Genomic DNA, 22,118 nt, shown 5'->3' with positions numbered 1-22,118 from the left:
TGTTTCATTGAAAAGGGCCACGAACAAAAGGTTTGTAGACTTTTGAAGTCTATTTATGGCCTCAAATAATCTTCAAGGCAGTGGTATATACGCTTTCAAAATGTTCTTGTATCCAATGGTTTTACCATGATGGATGAAGACCATTGCGTTTATACCAAGAGATCAAGAAACAAGCTTGTGATTTTAACATTGTATGTAGATGACATACTTATAGCTGGAAATGATAAGGAGTTTATAACCGAGATAAAGTCATGGTTATCATCCCAATTTGAGATGAAAGATATGGGTGAAGCTGCATATATTCTTGGAGTTAAGATTTTAAGAGATCGTCCAAAGAAACTATTGTATCTCTTACAAGAGAATTACATTAGAAAAGTTCTTGAACGATTTAATATGCAAAATAGTAGCCCAGTTGAAACTCCTATCAGTAAAGGCCATACCTTGGGAAGTCAGATATGTCCTAAGACTCCTGAAGAGACAGAAAGAATGAGCTGAGTTCCTTATAGGAGCGTAGTCGGAAGTCTAATGTATGCTATGGTGTGCACTAGACCTGATATCTGTCAAGCAGTTAGCTTGGTAAGTAGATATCAGACCAACCCAGGTTTAGCACATTGGCAAGAAGTAAAGAGGATCATGAGATATCTAAAGGGAACTGTTGATTATGCCCTTTGTTATCAATGCGGCAAGGATCTGCGATTAGTTGGATACAGTGATGCTGACCATGGAGGAGATCTAGACGAGAGAAAATCTACCTCAGGATATGTATTCTTACTCAGTGATGGGGACATATCATGGAGTAGTAAGAAACAATCATGTGTATCACTATCTACGATGGAAGCCGAATATGTGGCTCTCGCATCAGCAACACAAGAAGTTATTTGGTTGAAAAGGTTCTTGGAGCACTTGTTGGATATTGCTAAAAATACTGAACCAGTATTAGTCTACTGTGACAGTGAGGCTACAATATCCTCCACCAAGGACCCAAAGTTTCATTGTAAAACCAAACATATAGATATCAAGTATAACTATGTGAGGGACATGGTTAGACGCAAGGTAGTGAATGTGAAGTATGTGTCTACAAAAGATATGTTAGCAGATCCATTGACCAAGCCTTTGTCTAGAGATGCATTTGTGAGACACACTAGGTCTCAAGGCTTACGTAGACTCTGAGATACTTTATTTTGTTATTTATTTTCCCGTGTTCTCAAACTGATGTTCTTTGATTATCAATAAAGTTGATTTACATACATACATATTTTTATTGTTGAATGTTATGTACATTCTTTGTTCATTTTTTAAGTATGTCGAGTAGACATGAGGTTGGCCTTCTCACACAGGAAACCGCCTCCTTATCTTAGTGATGTGAGGAGATGAGACATGATTTTAAGCAAAATTATCATAAGGATAATTTGAGAGCTATTCGCTTAAAATTAGAATGTCGCTTAAACAATGACATAAGGTCATTAGGGTGAAAAATGTTCACCTAGTCTACTTTGTGAGCCAGATGTGAGTTAAAAATGATATTGTGGATCAAAAAACTCAAATTTAGATACTTATGGCGTCTAAATATCATTTGTACAGCATTCTTTATGAGATAAAGACATACGCTCCTTGGGAAAAGGGAGAAAATGATGTAGCACATGTTCATATCATGTGTGCTAATGTCGACCAATTGGGTTAACATAAGTCCATTCTCAACTTATTGTTGTGTGAAACCCAGAGCTTTATGATGGCTCAAGATTTTGTACCCTTAGAAACTCTGATCAGATACTTGAGACTTAGTGTGATGTTAGCTATCTTAGTGTGTTTCTAAAAGACCATGGACATAGATTCGGTCTAGCGGAGCATAACTAGAAAAACAGTCATACTAATGTTAAGGGAATCGTGAGAAGAGGAAGATCATTGATGAAATCTCATTTATTTGTATTCACTGGTGCACCAATTATAACTTATGAGTTATAATTGTGAATAAAAGAAATAATGATATATGAGATTTTGAGACTATATCAAATGTGATTTACATGATCTAGGGTACTGCATACTTTATGATCTACTTGCAGGTTTGTACTCGACGAGAGGCTATATACTCCTAACAGATATATAGCACTTTAGCTCTCACAGTATGATGGTCGCACGGTCTACTTCCCTGTATGAATGATTGAGGAGATGAGAATGTGTTTCTCATATTAGATGAGCACTCCCATTATGTGTGAGTGGGAGATGTAGGAAAATTGGGTCCACCCATAAGGGGTGCTTTAAGGCCCAATAGGGTTATTAGTTAACCTTAATATTCTCTATATAAGTACACTTAATGTGTACATTAAATAATACACTCCGCAGTATATTTCTACGCTCTTCTCTCTCAATTTCGGTTAGGGTTTAGACTGTGAAATTGGGGGTTGCTCCAACACACCATGACAACCAACGCCGACCAGTAATTCCAGTTGCGGTTCAATTCGTTTTCGCTTCCGCTTCACGAAGAACAAGTAAGTTCTCGTTTTACGATTTACGCGCTATCTAATGTGTTTAGATTAACGTGTTCCTTCAATTTTCTATTAGGTAGAGTTAGGTTCTTTGTCTTTTCTATTAAAAAATATGAGATGTTGTAGTATCTGTTATGGTGCAATTTTATAAAGTTATATGATGTTTTATTTCAGGTATTTTTTACTTCTCTTCCAGGATTATTTGAATTGGATTCTTTTTACCCATTTTCTTGTCTTTCTTTTGTTTTACATGATACACCGGAGCCGCAAGGAGTTCTAATGCAAGACTCGATGCTGCTGCTAGACATGGAGCACGCACCCCTTTTTATTGTCTCTTCTGTTCCTAAAGTATATTTAGGCTCTCGAAAAAAGAGAGGAGAAGAAGAGATGAAAAATAGTGGCTGCACATCTTTACTTGTGTTGTCAATTAGCTAACCTATTTTTGTCTGTCTTATTTAATTAATTATTACTTCATCTTGTTCTAGTTAAATTCAGGTTTGTTTGGTTGTATAGAATAACATTGTTAGGCCTAATAGTTCAAAATCAGTAGCTAAAATTGATCCAAATTGTCAACGACTCTTTCTAGCTAAGAAGTCCTTCAAAATCAGCTTAACACTTCACTTGTAAAACTTTCTGCTTTACCTCATTCTTTATTTTATTTTATTTTTTAAAAAGTGTCAATCGCTCCAAGTTTGTTTACAAGTCACTTCTAGATTAAAAAATAGTTTTCTTTAAACAAATACAAGACAAAATTAGTCCACTTGACATGCTTTCACTTTTCTTTAGAGTTATGGAACTAATTCATTAAGTGTTTTTTGACTTGATCATTTTTAATCTTAATATGTACCAGTGATGCCAAAACTGAGTATTTCTTTATTCACTAATCCCTTTAATACTTACACTTTGCCTTAGCCTTAATTAACTAATTTAAGTTCGGTTGGTTAACCATTTGATATGGACCTTAAGGGTGCCTTAAAAACCTTCCCTTAAGATAAATTGAGTCCTTACCTAAAATCTTAGGTTAAGCATACCATAAAACATAGTTAACTTTAAGCATTACTTAGCTAAATTGGTGTCCTAATTCACCATTAAAATAATTAGGTAGCGACTCTCTTTAATTAATTAAATCTCAGAATTACCAATATGGTATACTCTAGTTTGACCCGAACAATCACAACAAATAAACTAAGTCATAGATACAAACATTCAAATGAACGGCAATGACATCATTAAATCCTAGTAGCTCAAAGGGGTCGAATCATAACAAAAGACAATGTCGGAATATTCTAGTAGCTCAAATGAGTCGAATAGGAGGTGTCATTACGGACTTACTGCCAATTATTTCATGGCATGTACACCTTTAAATGCTAGGAGAAGGTTTTTCAAGTGCCCGAAGCATGAGGTAAGTAAATTTTTTGATGGGTTCTTTTAATTATTCCAATTTGCTTGTAAATTTGTTTTACTTATTTTTGGTTTTTAGGATGAAAAATATTCATGGAATGGCAAGATGAAGAGCTTCCTCCTAGAGTTTCAAATCTCATATGCAGTTTAAAGAAGGAAAATGAAGCTCTAATCCGTGAAAGAAATGTTCTCCAAAGGAAAATTTGATCTAGAGAATGTTATGATGCTCGTCGATCATGGAGGAATAAAAGCCTTGGAATTGGAAAGAAATGTTCTAATGAAGAAAGCGACCGATTTAAAGTACTCAGTTGTGCTTGATGCTAAATTTCGGAAGAAGATGTGGATTTTCATGTGTGTGATATTGGAATGTCTTATTATGTTCTTTGGATTAGTGCGAAATGATATTGTGGCTTAATTGTTGTCTTTTATTATGTAATGAAGTTTTGTGTTTTTATACAATGGTTTAATAAAGTCATTGCCGTTCATTTATTGTGTTTATGACTGAGTTTATTTGCTATGATAATTAATTAGGTGTTGTCAAATAGGTGTCTAAGTAAACTGATATGGAGTTGTGAAGTGTTTGAGAAATGACTATTATAACTGACTCACATATGCCCCTGTACAATTCGAACTAGGTCTAACTTGCCCTCACATATATTCCACGTGGCTTTATGAGTCTTCCGTTAGTGATGGAGAGCATATACGAGCCCATTTATTGACGGCAAGGGCAGAATAGAGACCACCTTTAAAGGAAGGCTAGCTTGTCCTATTTCATATAGTAAAAGGGCATTTTAGGCCCTTTTCCGATATTTGAATTATAGAATATTCTTCGATTTGTATTCTCCTTATTCTTTCTAGAAATAACTTCCAGTTAATTGAATAACCCACTACACTGGTAAAATATAGCTAAACAAAATCAACGGCAACTATGGTAAAAGGATAGTAAAATTAAAGTGACATTTAAATTAAATATGCAAATACTTCTATAAAAGAAAAGTTAGTACTCCACGGTCTTCATCATCATAGGTTAACTTTCGTAATTGGGCCTCTAGCTTTGTGAGTTTCCACGCTTTTTTTATTTGAGAAAAAATATTATATATTTATTTGTGCTTGAATTTCTGGCTTTTTAATTGTGATCATTATTTTCTAGGTTATATTTAACTCTCGGTATTCGACGAATAAGTACTTCAGCTATGTTTGCTCTTCTTTTAGAAGTTATGTTTGTAATATATGTATGTTAAATTGAATAGGGGAAGTCTTTTTATTCTTATTATACAAGTTACTTTATAGTAATTTGTTGATTCGTTTGATGGAACGACTGATTAGGTGACGAGTCGAGTTTCTCTGTGTTGAACTTGTTAGGACCGAAAAATCAGGTGCCATACGGAAGCTAGCAAAGCAAACCTTGAACGACGATAAGTCAGACAACAAAAGAGAAATCTACCAAAAGCGACATAAACATTTAACGTGGTTCGGTCAACTGACCTACGTCCACGGCGGAGATGAGCAATCCACTATAATAAAAAGAGTACAAAATATCAAGAGAACAACCTCACGAAGAGAAAAATACAAGTGACTCACTAACACTTGTCCCGTAAAATTCTCCCCCTAAACACTACTCTCAAGCCCCTATGGCTACATTGTGGATGCTACTGAATGGGAATAACGGATCTTCAATTTATAGAACTCCAAACATTTTCCTACAAGAAAAAGGATTAGCCAAGTATAGGAGAATTATAATTTCTTTCTACAAAAAGGAAAACTCAATTAAGGTAATTATATTGTCCTTTCCTTCAACAAATAGGAAAACCAAATATGGTAAGAAAATTATGGCAAACACCTAACAATTCTCCCCCTTGGCCGGAATTTTTTGACAAACTAAATTTGATCCACCTTATTCACATAGCCTTCAACAGGTCGCATCTTCAAATCTCCACCACAAAGTTTGTCTCAACGTGCATAGCACACCAGTCAAATTCCTCAGAACAAAATCACGATTATCGTCAAATATATTGCGGCTAGTACTGAACCCGCCAAGATGAACCTGTCTTGTACCTCGCTCTGATACCACTTGTTAGGACTGAAAAAATCAGGTGTCATACGGAAGCTAGCAAAGCAAACCTTGAACGACGATAAGTCAGACAACAAAAGAGAAATCTACCAAAAGAGATATAAACATTTAACGTAGTTCGGTCAACTGACTTACGTCCACGACGGAGATGAGCAATCCACTATAATAAAAAGAGAGTACAAAATATCGAGAAAACAACCTCACGAAGAGGAAAATACAAGTAACTCACTAACACTTGTCCCATAAAGTTCTCCCCCTAAACAGTACTCTCAAGCTTCTATGGCTACATTGTGGATGCTACTAAATAAGAAGGACGGATCTTCAATTTATAGAACTCCAAACCTTTTCCTACAAGAAAAAGGACTAGCCAAGTATAGGAGAATTATAATTTCCTTCTACAAAAAGGAAAACCCAATTAAGGTAATTATATTGCCCTTTCCTTCAACAAATAGGAAAACCAAATATGGTAAGAAATTTACGGCAAACACCTAACAATTCTCCCCCTCGGCCGGAATTGTTTGACAAAATAAACTTGATCCACCTTCTTCACATAGCCTTCAACAGGTCGCATCTCCAAATCTCCACCACAAAGTTTGTCTCAACGTGCGTAGCACACCAGTCAAATTCCTCAGAAAAAAATCACGATATCGTCAAATATATTGCAGCTAGTACTGAACCCGCCAAGATGAACCTGTCTTGAACCTCGCTCTGATACCACTTGTTAGGACCGAAAATATCAGGTGCCATACAGAAGCTAGCAAAGCAAACCTTGAATGACGATAAGTTAGATAACAAAAGAGAAATCTACCAAAAGAGACATAAACATTTAACGTGGTTCGATCAACTGACCTACGTCCACAGCGGAGATGAGCAATCCACTATAATAAAAAGAGAGTACAAAATATCGAGAGAACAACCTCACGAAGAGGAAAATACAAGTGACTCACTAACACTTGTCCCGTAAAGTTCTCCCTCTAAACACTACTCTCAAGCCCCTATGGCTATATTGTGGATGCTACTGAATGAGAAAGACGGATCTTCAATTTATAGAACTCCAAACCTTTTCCTACAAGAAAAAGGACTAGCCAAGTATATGAGAATTATAATTTCCTTCTACAAAAAGGAAAACTCAATTAAGGTAATTATATTGCCCTTTCCTTCAACAAATAGGAAAACCAAATATGGTAAGAAAATTACGACAAACACCTAACAGAACTTTCTTCGACTATTGAATTAACATTATTTGCTTTTACTAATTATTTATATTGCGTGCTTGGCATATTGTATAGCTCCACTAGTTACAAATAACTATATATATTTTTTTTTTTTTGTTAATAGGACTTTTGTTTTAAAAAGAACTGATATGTTGATTCGACTTCAAGTACCATTAGTAGGTAAGTTGACCATAATATATAAAATTACTTAATCTCTTTGTTTTTGCTGTCGTATTTTAGACAATATTATGCGCTATGTTTTGTCTCACTTATTTCGTTAATTAATTTGTTTGTCATATATTAGGTAAGTTTTTTTTACCGAAGGCTATGCACAACATTTAGAATTGCATGCAATAAAATTATATTGAGGCAAACATTAAAAAAGGAGTTGTTGCTTTGTCAATCATAGACTAAAAAAGCTTTTGAAACCTAGCATAATTCATTTTGTTCAATAAAACTATGCAAAGATTATGAGGAGAAAGTTGGAGAATAAGAGAAGAGTATCGAAAGAGGAAAAGAATGAAAAGAAAATAATTTTCATTTAATTACTGTACAGCATCTTCCTTATATGCTTTGAACCGTCTGAGTTACTAAATAACATCGATCTTTCTCATTTTTTTGGGAACTTGAGTTTTTTGTTTTTTTATATAGTTTATAATTCAAATACTTTGTTAATATATTTATGTAGTTTTCTATAAAAATCTCACTTGCCAGCATCCATATCTATCTATCAATCTTTATTCTATATCTATATTTATCTTTTATATACTATATTAAAAGCACGAAGGCCCTTAGCGAAATGTTGTTTGCCTTTTTTACACTTTAAAAATAGATTTTATATTGGACAAAATTGTCATTTAATTATTTTTTTAAAATTTAGGAGTTTGAGATCAACTAAAATTATGGCTATTAAACTTTCGTTATTTGAATTTTGTAGGAAATCTTAATATTTAGGAGTCTAAAATTGATTGATATTTTTCCTTATACAAATCATTCCTTATTTGAACTATGTAATACAAACTATATTTGAAACTTTACAATCAACTAAACTTTTACATATTAAAAGGGCGCGTTTACAAAATTACAAAACTTTGAATAGGTAGGAACTAGGAAGTCCATAATGTAGTGTACGTTAATTACAAATCCTTCAATATATTGTGTTGTTATGGTTAGAATAATAACACAACATACGCTGGGATCGAAGAATATTTTGTTCACATTCTTGGTTAATTTTAGATTCTCTTCTTTTAATTTTTTGTTACCTTCGTAGCATATATGTGGGTTATAAATATAACATTTTCGTATTATACCGAAGTCATTTAATTGGTAATTTATAACATATTTTTAAATAAAGCTCAACAATTAGAAAAACAAAGAGAATATTCAAGAATATAAATGAGAAAAAGAGTGAACTAAAAGTTAAGTAACACTAACGGTTCAACATGCACAAAGATCCAAAAATGAAATAGTTATTGATTTTTTACTATTTAAAAATAATTTTTTATTAAACATAAAACTTTTATTTGATAAAGAGTAAATACAATTAATATTCAAATTTGGGATGAGCTAATATTAAGAATTTGATATTAGATAAAAAATTTGTTTCATCTATGCAGTGAGCTAATAATTAATTTTTTGAATAAGTATTTTCAGATCTCTTGTAAACAAGACATAAAAATAAAAATAAAATTGTAAAGGACTATAAAACTAATTGGCCTCTTTATGCCTTCACAGGAAGAAAAAACTAAATTTGTAAAATTAGGATAGCCTATGGGTTTTGTCATTTATTTTAGATTATATCAAAGTGAAAAAATTATCAGTTAAAAATTCGTAATTATTTATCTACGTCTACACTTCTATTTTTTAATTTAAGCATAATATTTAATATAATATCAATGTGATCTTTTAACAAAAAAATTATTGTCACAAGATATACGGTCGTAGACCAAGGAACTCCTAAAGAATTTTATTGCTCAAGGTGAGTTTCTATATATAGTTCCTTCCAATGCACGAAAGCCTTTAGCGAAATGCCGTTCGTCTTTTTTACCCTTAAAATATTACTTTCGCACTAGACAAAATAGTCATTTAAATTATTTATCTAATATTTAGAAATATGCATTTAATTATTTTCCAAATATTTATGGTTTCGAAATCAATTAGGTTTTGTGTGTTATATCCTTCCTTATTTGAACTACGAATATAACTTATTTAATTTGTACTATTTCTTGTAGGAGACCAAATGAACATGGAATGTAGTGAGAAAAATTGTTTCTTCCCAAGTTTTTGTTTATTTCCTCTATTTATTTTGTTACTAATTTAATCATTTTAGTCTAAATTATATTAGGTATAAATTTATTAATTAAAAAAACAGAATAAAACAATGAATATATGAATTTTACATACTAAATATCGATTATTCATGTGTCGTCCTATGCATTTGAATTTGAGTCTCCTTTTCCTAATATAAACACGTAAAAACAATGATAATTATACTTGAGTCACAAAAGCACATTTATATAAAAAGAACTCTTTTATGTATATTTACCTTTGTCAGCTTTCTAATAAAAGAATAATGTTAAAAAAATTCTAAGAGCCCGAAGTATTTAATTTTTACTATTAGTTTATAAGGTAAAATCTTAACTAACTTTTACATTTGACAAAATAGTAATTTAAGTTATTTTACTACATTGTAGGAATAGTGATTTAATTATTTTTATAACATTTAAGAATAGTCACTTAATTATTTTTTAATACTTAGGACTTTGATCTAGAAAATTATGTTATTTAATTGGAGTCCTTCATATAAACTACATTTAGATTTAGGGTATTATATTCCAATCACTTCACAAGTACTTTTTTTAATACTAGGCTCACGAGTATGTTGTTATACAAGTTTAGTAGTCCTTACTTTCCTTTTCATGGTTTAGGAGTCCTTATTTTTTTCCAGGTTTAGGAGTCTTTTTCAAGGTTTACAAGTATTTTTTTAGATAACAAAATAGTCATTTAATTATTTTTCTTATATTTAAAATTTTGATATTAACTAAATTTTTTGTTATTAAATCATACTTGAGAGTAAAAACAAATTTTTAGCAATTACTAATATAATAATCTCAAAAGTGTATCAGTTCTAATTTTTCTTTTAAATTCGAGTATCAAGCTTAACTAAGAAAATATTTTAATTTTAATAATATAAAAAAAAAGTGTTGGTAAGATTCAGTAACACTAATGGTTATATTAACATAAAAATTCAAAAGTGATATGTCATAGCGCTTTTCTTATTACTCTTTACATAGAATTCTTATTGGATAAATGTCACGACCCCAGTTCGCCCTCCGTGAACCATCGTGATGGCACCTAGTCTTTACGACTAGGTAAGCCTAAATTGCGGAAGATAACCAAAACTTGCGGAAGTAAACAATTTAAAAACAGAAATAAGGCAATAACAGTGTTTAAATGTGCCGCTCGACATACACCATATATAAATCTCAAAACCAATATCCAAATATAAGACCCGGAAACCCACGAATAACAAGCTAAGAAAAAGAAATACTACATAGCTCTAACTTCGGAATTTTGTCTAATAAGAACAAAAGTACAGAAGGGCTAAATACTAAAAGGGGGAATAGAAAGGGATTTCTCGGTCTGCGGACGTGGCAGATGTACCTCGAAGTCTCTAAGCAGTCGACTCCCTCAAAGATGGTAGGCCTGAGTATAAGTACCTGGATCTGCACATGAAAAACATGGGCAGAAGAGGCATGAGTACACCACAGCGGTACTCAGTAAGTGCCAAGCCCAACCTCGGTTGGGTATTGACAAGGAAGGTCAGGGCCCTATTGAGATTAAATAAATATAGAGAATATGAGACATGACAGTATAAGATAAGCAGTACAGTTGAAAATCTACAGTAAGAATCTACACAGGATAATAAGGAGTACAATAACGGAAACAGAAATAATGGCAAACACCAGAAAGTATCACTCATAACAAGGATGATAACCGGAGATCTTTCAGTATCCCGAGGATCTCTTAGTACCCTCAATATATGTCAGGGATCTCTTGGTATCGCGAGGATCTCTCGGTATCCTCAATGTATGTTAGGGATCTCTTGGTATCCCGATGATCTCTTGGTATCCTCACTATATGCTAGGGATCTCTTGGTATCCTCAATGTATGTGCCAGGGATCTCTTGGTATACCGCACCTCAGTCCAGATCATAAATACGTACAAGGGATCTCCCGGGATGTCGTCCCATAGTCCCAAATTAAAAACACATAGAAGAAACACAAGAATACTCAATTAAATGCAAAATTTCGTACTAAGTAAACAGTTAATTCTAGCCTAACATGCTTCACGTAATGCAATTAAGGCAGTTTAAGCAAATAGGCAATTAAACCAACTAAACATGTTTTTCTAAACTACAACAAGCTAAATTCGCAAGTAGAATAAAGCAGGAAAAAGGAACTCAATTGAAAAATTTAAAGTAAAACCGGATTTTCAACAATTAGCTCAAGTACACACTCGTCACCTCACGTACAAGGCATTTCAATTACCAAACATATCATATCCTAAGGGGAAGATCCCCCACACAAGGTTAGACAAGCCATTTACCTTGAATCGGCTCAAAGTCAACCTGACACCACGCTTTTGCCACGAGTACTCTACTCCAAATGGCCCAAATCTATTCAATTCAATTGCATAATGTAAATAACACTTCAAGTAACTGATTCTACAATTAAAGTCTAAACTAATACGCGAAATTATGTAAAATGACCAAACCGCCCCTCGGGCCCACGTCTCGGAATCGGGTGAAATTTATATTTTCGGAAACCTCGTACTCTCACAAGTTTATACATAACAAAAACACTGAAATCGGAGTCCAAATGACCATTAAATCCTCATTTAAAGGCCTCTTAAACTCAAGCCCTAATTAACCATTTTTCCCAATTTCTCACCACTAATTAGGTCTTTAATCACATAAAAACGAGTTATGAAGTCAAGGACGTTACCTCCAAGTGATTCCCCTTTGTTTTCCTCAAATATCTCTCTCAAAAACTTCAAACCCGGATGAAAATGGTGAAAGAATCCCTCAAATTCGCGAAGGCAACTATTTATATGTTCTGCCTAGCGATTTCCGCATTTGTGACCCTGGGACCGCATCTGCAGTCCCGCTTCTGCGGAGACTTAGTCGCATCTGCAACTTTTCATTAAATGGCCAATTTCTGCACCTGCGGTTTCCAACTCGCAGGTGCGATTCCGCTTCTGTGGTAATATCCCTCGCATCTGCGGAACCTGCTAACCTCCCTCAATCCCGCTTCTGCAGCCTCTTAGCTGCTTCTACGACACTACATCTGTGGTTCCCAAACCGCAGATGCGAAAATACCAGATGCAGCAAAAAAATACAGCAGCTGCAATAATTTCTCAAACTTCCTGTCACCCATCCGAAATCACACCGAGGCCCCCGGGACCTCAACCAAAAGCACCAACATCACCTAATACTTCATTCAAACTTGTATCAATCCTTAAAACACCTAAAACAATATCGAAACCTCGAATTAATCAAGGATTTGAGCCTAAGAACTCCAATTTTCCTCTAAATACGCTTTCGATCAAAAAGTCTATCAAACCTCGTCCGAATGACCTGAAATTTTGCACACACGACACATTCAACACTACGGAGATACTCTAACTTCCAGAATTCCATTCTGACTCTCGGATCAAAATCTCACTATCGGACCGAAAACTTCGAAAATTCGACTTTCGGTATTTCAAGCCTAAATTAGCTACGGACCTCCAAAACACATTCTGATCACGCTCTTAACCCTGAAATCACCCAACGGAGCTAACGGAATCATCGGATTTCCATTCCGAGGCCGTTTTCACATTGTTCTGACTACGGTCAACTTTCCAACACTTAAGCTCTCATTTAGGGACTAAGTGTCCCAAAACTCCTTGAAACTCAAAACCGAACATCCCGAAAAATCACATTAGCAGAAATAAACTTGGGCAAAGCAGTTAATAGGAGATCGAGGCGTTAATTCTTAAGACGACTGGCCAGGTCGTCACAATCTCCTACACTTAAACATTCGTTCGTCCTCGAACGAGCATAAAGACATACCTGAAGTAGTGAAAAAATGAGGGTAACAGCTGCACATATCCTGCTCGGTCTCCCAGGTTGCCTCCTCGACCGGCTGACCTCGCCACTAAACCTTCACTGATGCAATGTTCTTTGACCTCAACTTTCTGACCTGCCTATCCAATATTGCCACTGGCTCCTCAACATAAGAAGATCCTTGTCCAACTGGATTGAACTGAAATCCAACACGTGCGATGGATTAATGTGATAGCATCGAAGCATGGAATATCAGATGAACTCCTGTCAAGATGGGAGGTAAGACAACTCATAAGCAACCTCCCCAAGATGCCTCAATATCTCAAAAGGTCCAATAAACCTCAAACACAACTTCCCTTTCTTTCCAAATCTCATAACGCCCTTCATAGGCGAAACCTGAAGCAGAACCCGCTCTCCAACCATATAGGAAATATCGCGAACCTTCCGGTCCGCGTAACTCTTCTGTCTGTACTGGGCTGTACGGAGTCTATCCTGAATCACCTTAACCTTCTCCAAAGCATCCTAAACCAAATCTGTGCCCAATAGTCTAGCCTCACCCTGCTCAAACCAACCCACCGGAGATCTACACCGCATACCATATAAAGCCTCATACGGTGCCATCTGAATGCTGGACTAGTCACTGTTGTTGCAAGCAAACTCCGCCAATGGCAAGAACTGATCCTAAGACCCTCCAAACTCAATCACACATGCACGGAGCATATCCTCAAGAATCTGAATAGTGCGCTTGGACTGTCCGTTAGTTTGAGGGTGAAATGTTGTACTCAACTCTACCCGAGTACCCAACTCACACTGAACGGCCCTCCAAAACCATGATGTAAACTTAGTACCTCTATCCAAAATGATGGAAACTAGAATACCATGCAGACGAACAATCTCCTAGATATAAATCTCCGCCAACCACTCCGAAGAATAAGTAGTACACACAGGAATGAAATGAGCGGACTTGGTCAGCCGATCCACAATCATCCAAATAGCATCAAACTTCTTCAAAGTCCATGGAGCCCAACTACAAAGTCCATGGTGATCCGCTCCCACTTCCACTCCGGAATCTCTATCTACTAAAGCAACCCACCCGGTCTCTGGTGCTCATACTTCACCTATTGACAGTTGAGACACCGAGCTACGAATCCAACTATATCTTTCTTCATCCGCATCCACCAATAGTGCTGCCTCGAATCCTGATACATCTTCGCGGCACCAGGATGGATGGAATACCGCGAGCTATGGGCCTCCTCTAGAATCAACTCTCGCAGCCCATCAACATTGGGTACACAAATCCGACCCTACATCCTCAATACCCCATCATCACCAATAGTCACATCCCTGGCATCACTGTGCTGAACTTTGTCCTTGAGGACAAGCAAATGAGGGTCATCATATTGTTGCTCCCTGATACGATCAAATAAGGAACACCGAAAACCCACACAAGCTAGAACCTGACTGGGCTCCAAAAGATCCAATCTCACAAATTGGCTGGCTAAGGCCTGAACATCCATCGCCAAAGGCCTCTCCGATGCTGGTAAATAAGCCAAACTCCCCAAACTCTCTGCCCGGCGACTCAAAGCATCGACCACCACATTGGCCTTGACCGGGTGATACAAAATAGTGATATCATAGTCCTTAAGCAACTCTAACCACCTCATCTGGCGCAAATTTAGATCATTTTGCTTGAACGGGTGTTGCAAGCTCCGATGGTCAGTATAAATCTCACAGGGAACACCGTATAAGTAATGGCGCCAAATCTTCAGGGCGTGAACAATGGCAGCTAACTCAAGGTCGTGAACAGAGTAGTTCTTCTCATATATCTTCAATTGTCTGGACTCATAGGCAATCACCCTACCGCCCTGCATCAACACTGCTCCGAGGCCAACCCTCAAGGCATCACAATAGACCATATAAGACCTCGAACCTGTAGGCAGTATCAAAATTGGGGCTGTGGTCAAAGCTGTCTTGAGCTTCTGAAAGCTCGTCTCACACTCCTCCGTCCACTGAAATGGAGCACCCTTCTGGGTCAACCTGGTCATAGGGGTGATAATCGATGAAAACCCCTCCACAAAACAACGGTAGTAGCCCGCCAAACCAAGGAAACTGTGGATCTCGGTAGCTGAGGATGGTCTGGGCAAACTCTGCATGGCCTCTATCTTCTTCGGATCCACCTGAATACCCTCACTCGATACCACATGACCTAAGAATGCCACTGAATTCAACCAAAACTCACATTTCGAGAACTTAGCATATAACTTCTTCTCTCTCAAAGTCTGAAGCACAGTCCTCAGGTGTTGCTCATTATCTCCCCAACTTCGGGAATACACCAGAATATCATCAATAAACATAATGGCGAACGAGTCAAGATAGGGCCGGAACACACTGTGCATCAAATGCATAAAGGCTGCTGGGGCATTGGTCAGCCCAAATACATAACAAGGAACTCGTAATGACCATACCGAGTCCTGAAAGCAGTCTTCAAGATATTTGGCTCCTGAATCTTCAACTGATGGTAACCTGAGCGCAAATCAATCTTAGAAAACACATGTGCGCCCTGAAGCTGGTCAAACAGATCATCAATGCGAGGCAAAGGGTAACGGTTCTTCACTGTAACCTTGTTCAACTGGCGATAATCAATACACACACGCATAGAATCATCTTTTTTCTTCACAAACAAGACAGGAGCACCCCAAGGCTCCTTCAACTTAGGAGGAGCCATACGATATGGAGGAATAGAAATGGGCTGAGTGCCCGGCCACAGATCAATGCCAAAATCAATATCTCTATCAGGCGGCATGCCTGGAAGATCAGCTGGAAACACATTGGGAAAATTCCGTACTACTGGAACTGAATCAACTTAAGGGGTATCAATACTGACATCTCTCACATAAGCTAAATACGTGGCACACCCCTTCTCAACCATACGCTGAGCTTTAAGAAAAGAAATAAATCTATTGGGAGTGTAATCTAAAGTACCTCTCCACTTAACACGTGGTATACCTGGCATAGCCAACATCACGGTTTTGGCGTGACAATCAAGAATAGTATAATGGGAAGAAAACTAGTCCATGCCTAAGATAATATCAAAGTCAACCATACTGAGTAACAATAAATCGGCTCTGGTCTCAAAACCACTAAGAGCAACCAAACACGACCGATAAATGCGGTCCATAACGAGAGAATCTCCCACAGGAGTAGAAACATAAACAGGGAAACTCAAAGAATCCCGAGGTACACCCAAATGCGGAGCAAAATAAGAAGATACATAAGAGTAAATAGAGCCTAGATTAAATAGAACCGATGCATCTTTGTGGAAAACCAATATAATACTTGTGATGACAGAATCGGAGGCAACAACCTTGGTACAGGCAGGAAGGGCATAGTATCTGGCCTGGCCTCCCCCTCTAGGGCAACCTCTACTTCCCTGACCTCCACCTCTAGCCGGCTGAGCAGGTGGGGTAGCAACTGGAGCTGTAATCATAGCCTAAGAACTCTGCGGGGCATGCTGTGGCTGAGTCTGTGGAGGTGCACTCCTCCCAAATCTAGGGCAATCCCTCACCAAGTGCTGCATGTCACCACACTCAAAACAAGCTCTGGGAGGACGTGGTGGCTGTGACTGGCTAGGGCCAAGTCTGCTGGACTGACCTCTAAAAGCACCCCGCGCAGAAGGTGCGCTAGAAACTGGAGGTGCATAATAAGGCTCCTAAGATCTAGGAGGAGCTGGAGCACTACTGGCTGCTAGAAGAGCTGAATGAACAGGGCAACTCATATAACCCCTACCATGGCGACCTGTAGCTGGTGTACGAGCACCAGAATAATGGCCCGACTCTCGATACCTTTTGGCCTCCCTCTCCTCTCTCTCCTTAGCATGCATACCCTCAATCCTCCTAGTAATGCTCACCACCTGCTGATGCGAAATATCCATCTCCAACTCACAAGCCATGCTAGATCTGATGCTGGGAATAAGGCCCTAAATAAATCGGTAAACCCTCTCACGGATAGTAGAAACCAAGGCTGGTGCATGCCTAGCCAAACTGGTGTAACGGAAAGCATACTTTGAGACAGTCATAGTACCCTGGCGTAAATACTCAAACTCTATGTGTCATGCGTCCCTGAGGCTCTGAGGGACATACTCCCTCAAGAACAGATCTGAAAACTAAGCCCAAGTCAGTGAAGCAGCCTCATTTGGACTGTCTAACTCATAGGAGCGCTACCACTCATAAGCAGCTCCTCGAAGCTGGAAAGTAGTGAAAGAAACCCCGCTCGATCCTGAGATACCCATGGTACGGAGAATGCGGTAACACCCATCAAGAAATCCCAAAGCATCCTCCAATGCTAGACCACTTAATACAGGAGGCTTGTACTTCTTGAACCTCTCAAGCCTCAGCTGCTCCTCCTTGGAAGCCACTGCCCTATCCTCGGGCTGAACTGGCACTGCAGGTGGCACAAGGATAATCTCAAGGACCTGCTCAACATGCACTCGCTGCTTAGGAGTGCGAGCGGCAGGAGTCTGTACTCCTCCCCCGGCCTGAGATGTAGCTGCAGGAAGGGGAAGCAACCATGCCTGAGCCAAAGTGGTGTACATCCTCATGAATTGTGCCAAAGTCTCCTAAAGAGCTGGAGAAGTAGTAGCAGTAGACGTGTCAGGTGCCTGGACTCCAGCTGGATCCGCTAGTGGTACCTCGGCGATAGCTCGCGCAGGTGCCTTGGCTGCACCACGTGCGCGTCCTCGACCCCGGCCTCTGACGGCTGCAGTAGGGGGCGCGGGTGCCTGATCATCCCAGGTAGCACGTGTCCTAACTATCTGTGAGAGAATAGAAGACAGAAGTTTAGAATTGTGATGTCAAAATACCGCATGACAAGTAAATCAAATGAAGTGTAAATTTTCCTAACAGTTACATAGCCTCTCGTAGATAAGTACAGACGTCTCCGTATCGATCAGCGAGACTCTAATAAATCGGGTTGTGATTCGTGACTCCTATGAACCTAGCGCTCTAATACCAACTTGTCACGACCCCAGTTTGCCCTCCGTGAACCATCGTGACGGCACCTAGTCTCTATGACTAGTTAAGCCTAAATTGCATAAGATAACCAAAACTTGCAGAAGTAAACAATTTAAAAACAGAAATAAGGCAATAACAGTGTTAAAATGTGCCGCTCGGCATACACCATATATAAATCTCCAAACCAATATCCAAATCCAAGACATGGAAACCCACGAATCACAAGCTAAGAAAAAGAAATATTATGCTCTAACTCCGGAATTTTGTCTAATAAGAACAGAAGTACAGAAGGGCTAAATACTAAAAGCATGAATAGAAAGGGACATCTCGATCTGCGGACGCAGTAGATGTACCTCGAAGTCTCTAAGTAGTCGCCTCCCTCAAGAATGGTAGGCCTGAGTAGAAGTACCTGGATCTGCACATGAAAAACATGCGCAGAAAAGGCATGAGTACACTACAGCGGTACTCAGTAAGTGCCAAACCCAACCTCTGTTGGGTAGTGACGAGGAAGGTCAGGGCCCTACTGAGATTAAAAAAATATAGAGAATATGAGACATGATAATATAAGATAAGCAGTACAATTGAAAATCTACAGTAAGAATCTACGCAGGATAATAGGGAGTACAATAACGGAAACAGAAATAATGGCAAACACCAGGAAGTACCACTCATAACAAGGATGATAATCGGGGATCTCTCAGTATCCCGAGGATCTCTTAGTACCCTTAATATATGCTAGGGGTCTCTTGGTATCCCGAGGATCTCTCGGTATCCTCAATGTATGTTAGGGATCTCTTGATATCCCGAGGATCTCTCGGAATCCTCACTATATGCTAGGGATCTCTTGGTATCCCGAGGATCTCTTGGTATCCTCAATATATGCTAGGGGATTCTTCGTATCCCGAGGATCTCGTGGTATCCTCAATATATGCTAGGGACTTGGTATCCCGAGGATCTCTTGGTATCCTCAATATATGCTAGGGATCTCTTGGTATCCCGAGGATCTCTTAGTATCCTCAATATACGTGCCAGGGATCTCTTGGTATTCCGCACCTCAGTCCAGATCATAAATATGTACAGGAGATCTCCCGAAATGCATTCCCGTAGTCCCAAATTAAAAACACATAGAAGAAACACAAGAATACTCAATTAAATGTAAAATTTCGTACCAAGTAAACAGTTAATTCTAGACTAACATGCTTCACGTAATGCAATTAAGGCAGTTTAAGAAAATAGGCAATTAAATCAACTAAACATACTATTCTAAACTACAACAGGCTAAATTCGCAAGTAGAATAAAGCAGGAAAAAGGAACTCAATTGAAATACTTAAAGTAAAATCGGATTTTCAACAATTAGCTCAAGTATGCACTCATCACTTCAGTACAAGGCATTTCAATTACCAAATATATCATATCCTAAGGGGAAGATACCCCACACAAGGTTAGACAAGCCACTTAGCTCGATTCGGCTCAAAGCAACCCGACACCACGCTTTTGCCACGAGTACTCGACTCCAAATGGCCCAAATCTATTCAATTCAATTGCATAATGTAAATAACACTTCAAGTAACTGATTCTACAATTAAAGTCTAAGCTAATACGCGAAATTATGTAAAATGACCAAAATGCCCCTCGGGCCCACGTCTTGGAATCCGGTGAAAATTCAAAAATCTCGTACTCTCACAAGTCTATACATAACAAGAACACTGAAATCAGAGTCCAAAGGATCCCTCAAATCCTCATTTAAAGGTCTTTTAAACTCAAGCCCTAATTAACCATTTTTCCCAATTTCTTACCACTAATTAGGTCTTTAATCACATAAAAACTAGTTATGAAGTCAAGGACGTTACCTCTAAGTTATTCCCCTTTGTTTTCCTCAAAAATCTCTCTCAAAAGCTTCAAACCCGGATGAAAATGGTGAAAGAATCCCTCAAATTTGCGAAGGCAACTATTTATATGTTCTGCCCAGCGATTTCCGCATTTGCGACCCTGGGACCGTATCTGCAGTCCCTCTTCTGCGGAGACTTAGTCACATCTACGACTTTTCATTAAATGGCCAATTTCTGCACCTGCGGTTTCCAACTCGCAGGTGCGATTCCGCTTCTACGGAAATATCCCTCGCATCTGCGAAACTTGCTAACCTCCCTCAATCCCGCTTCTGTAGCCTCTTAGCCGCTTCTGCGGCGCCACTTCTGCGGTCCCCAAACCACATATGCAAAAATACCAGAAGCAGTAAAAAATACAGCAGCTGCAACAATTTCTCAAACTTCCCATCACCCATCCGAAATCACCCCGAGGCCCTCGGGACCTCAACCAAAAGCACCAACATCACCTAATACCTCATTCAAACTTGTACCAATCCTTAAAATACCTAAAAACAACATCGAAACCTCGAATTAATCAAGGATTTGAGCCTAAGAACTCGAATTTTCTTCAAAATACGCTTTCAATCAAAAAGTCTATCAAACCTCGTCCGAATGACCTAAAGTTTTGCACACATGACACATTCAACATTATGGAGCTACTCCAACTTCCGAAATTTCATTCCGACCTTCGGATCAAAATCTCACTATCGGACCGGAAACTTCGAAAATTCGACTTTCGGCATTTCAAGCCTAAATTAGCTACGAACCTCCAAAACACATTCTGATCACGCTCCTAACCCTAAAATCACCCAACGGAGCTAACGGAACCATCGGATTTCCATTCTGAGGCCGTCTTTATACTGTTCCGACTACGGTCAACTTTTTATCACTTAAGCTCTCATTTAGGGACTAAGTATCCTAAAACTCCCGAAACTCAAAACCGAACATCCCAGCAAATCACATTAGCAGAAATAAACTTGGGAAAAGTAATTAATAGGGGATCGGGGCGTTAATTCTTAAGACGGCCGGTCGGGTCGGCACAATAAAAATTATAATTATATTTAAATACTAAAACTTGGGATGAGCTAATATTAAGATTTGAATCAACAAAAATAAATTATTCTCATTAATGTGAAGAACAAATAATTAAGTTCTTAAATTAATTAACCAAAGAAAATCTTTAAATTAACTAATTTGCAAAAAATTCAAGTCATTCTTTTCGAAATTCATCATATAAATCAGTTGTAGTACAGTATTGTTAAAAGTACAAACGTTAAACAATAAAGATGAAACATTAGAAGACAAAAAATAATTTAAGTGAGTCGTCATTAATTAATTTTTGTTTCTTTTGATATTCATTAAACAAATGACAACTCTCAATTCTTTTCTATATATGAAGTTGCTTATTATATCATATTAATTTAATGTAGATATTTTAAAATTTAGCATTTTATAACCTAATTTACATGTTTCTCTTGAACACATATTTTATTGATTGATGTTAGGCACTCGTGCAACGCACGTACACTAAATTTAGTTGAAGGGAAAAGAGCTTAAACCTTAATTGTATTCTCGACATATTTCCTTGCCCTCTTTAAAAGTTGAACTTTAAACAAATTTTTTTGATTCAACCATCTCTTAGTTTGATGTTATCAAATCCTCCAAATAATAACGGTGTGGTTATTTTGAATTAGAGATCAGAATTAAGTTGTTATTGTAGATAGCTTCTCCAACACACTCCTTATTGTTTAACCAAAAATCTGAGTCTTTGGTCAAAGCTAAAAAGAAATTTGGGTTACTGATAATCAGGAGACGAAAATAAAATACTTTTGAGAATGATGGTAAAGCAGCAAATAGTTTTGTATTTCAATAAGTTCCCAATAGTATTCCGTCTCTTTACAAATGATGATACTTTTTCCTTTTATAGGTAATTCTAAGTAAAGGAATGAAGCCTCAGCTTTAATG

General features: G+C 37.7%; 1 protein-coding gene across 1 annotated transcript; it reads left to right on the top strand.

Annotated features, from left to right (window-relative positions):
* Nucleotides 1–525: 525 nt before the first annotated feature.
* LOC142175772 (secreted RxLR effector protein 161-like) lies at nucleotides 526–1,170 on the top strand. Its single transcript, XM_075242763.1, has one exon. It carries the CDS (start codon nucleotides 526–528, stop codon nucleotides 1,168–1,170), a length of 645 nt encoding a protein of 214 aa, XP_075098864.1.
* The last annotated feature ends 20,948 nt before the right edge of the window (nucleotides 1,171–22,118 follow it).

The sequence above is a fragment of the Nicotiana tabacum genome, chromosome 3 (assembly GCF_000715075.1).
Source record: "Nicotiana tabacum cultivar K326 chromosome 3, ASM71507v2, whole genome shotgun sequence".
NCBI lineage: Eukaryota > Viridiplantae > Streptophyta > Magnoliopsida > Solanales > Solanaceae > Nicotiana > Nicotiana tabacum.
This window is presented reverse-complemented; position numbering and strand designations above follow the sequence as displayed.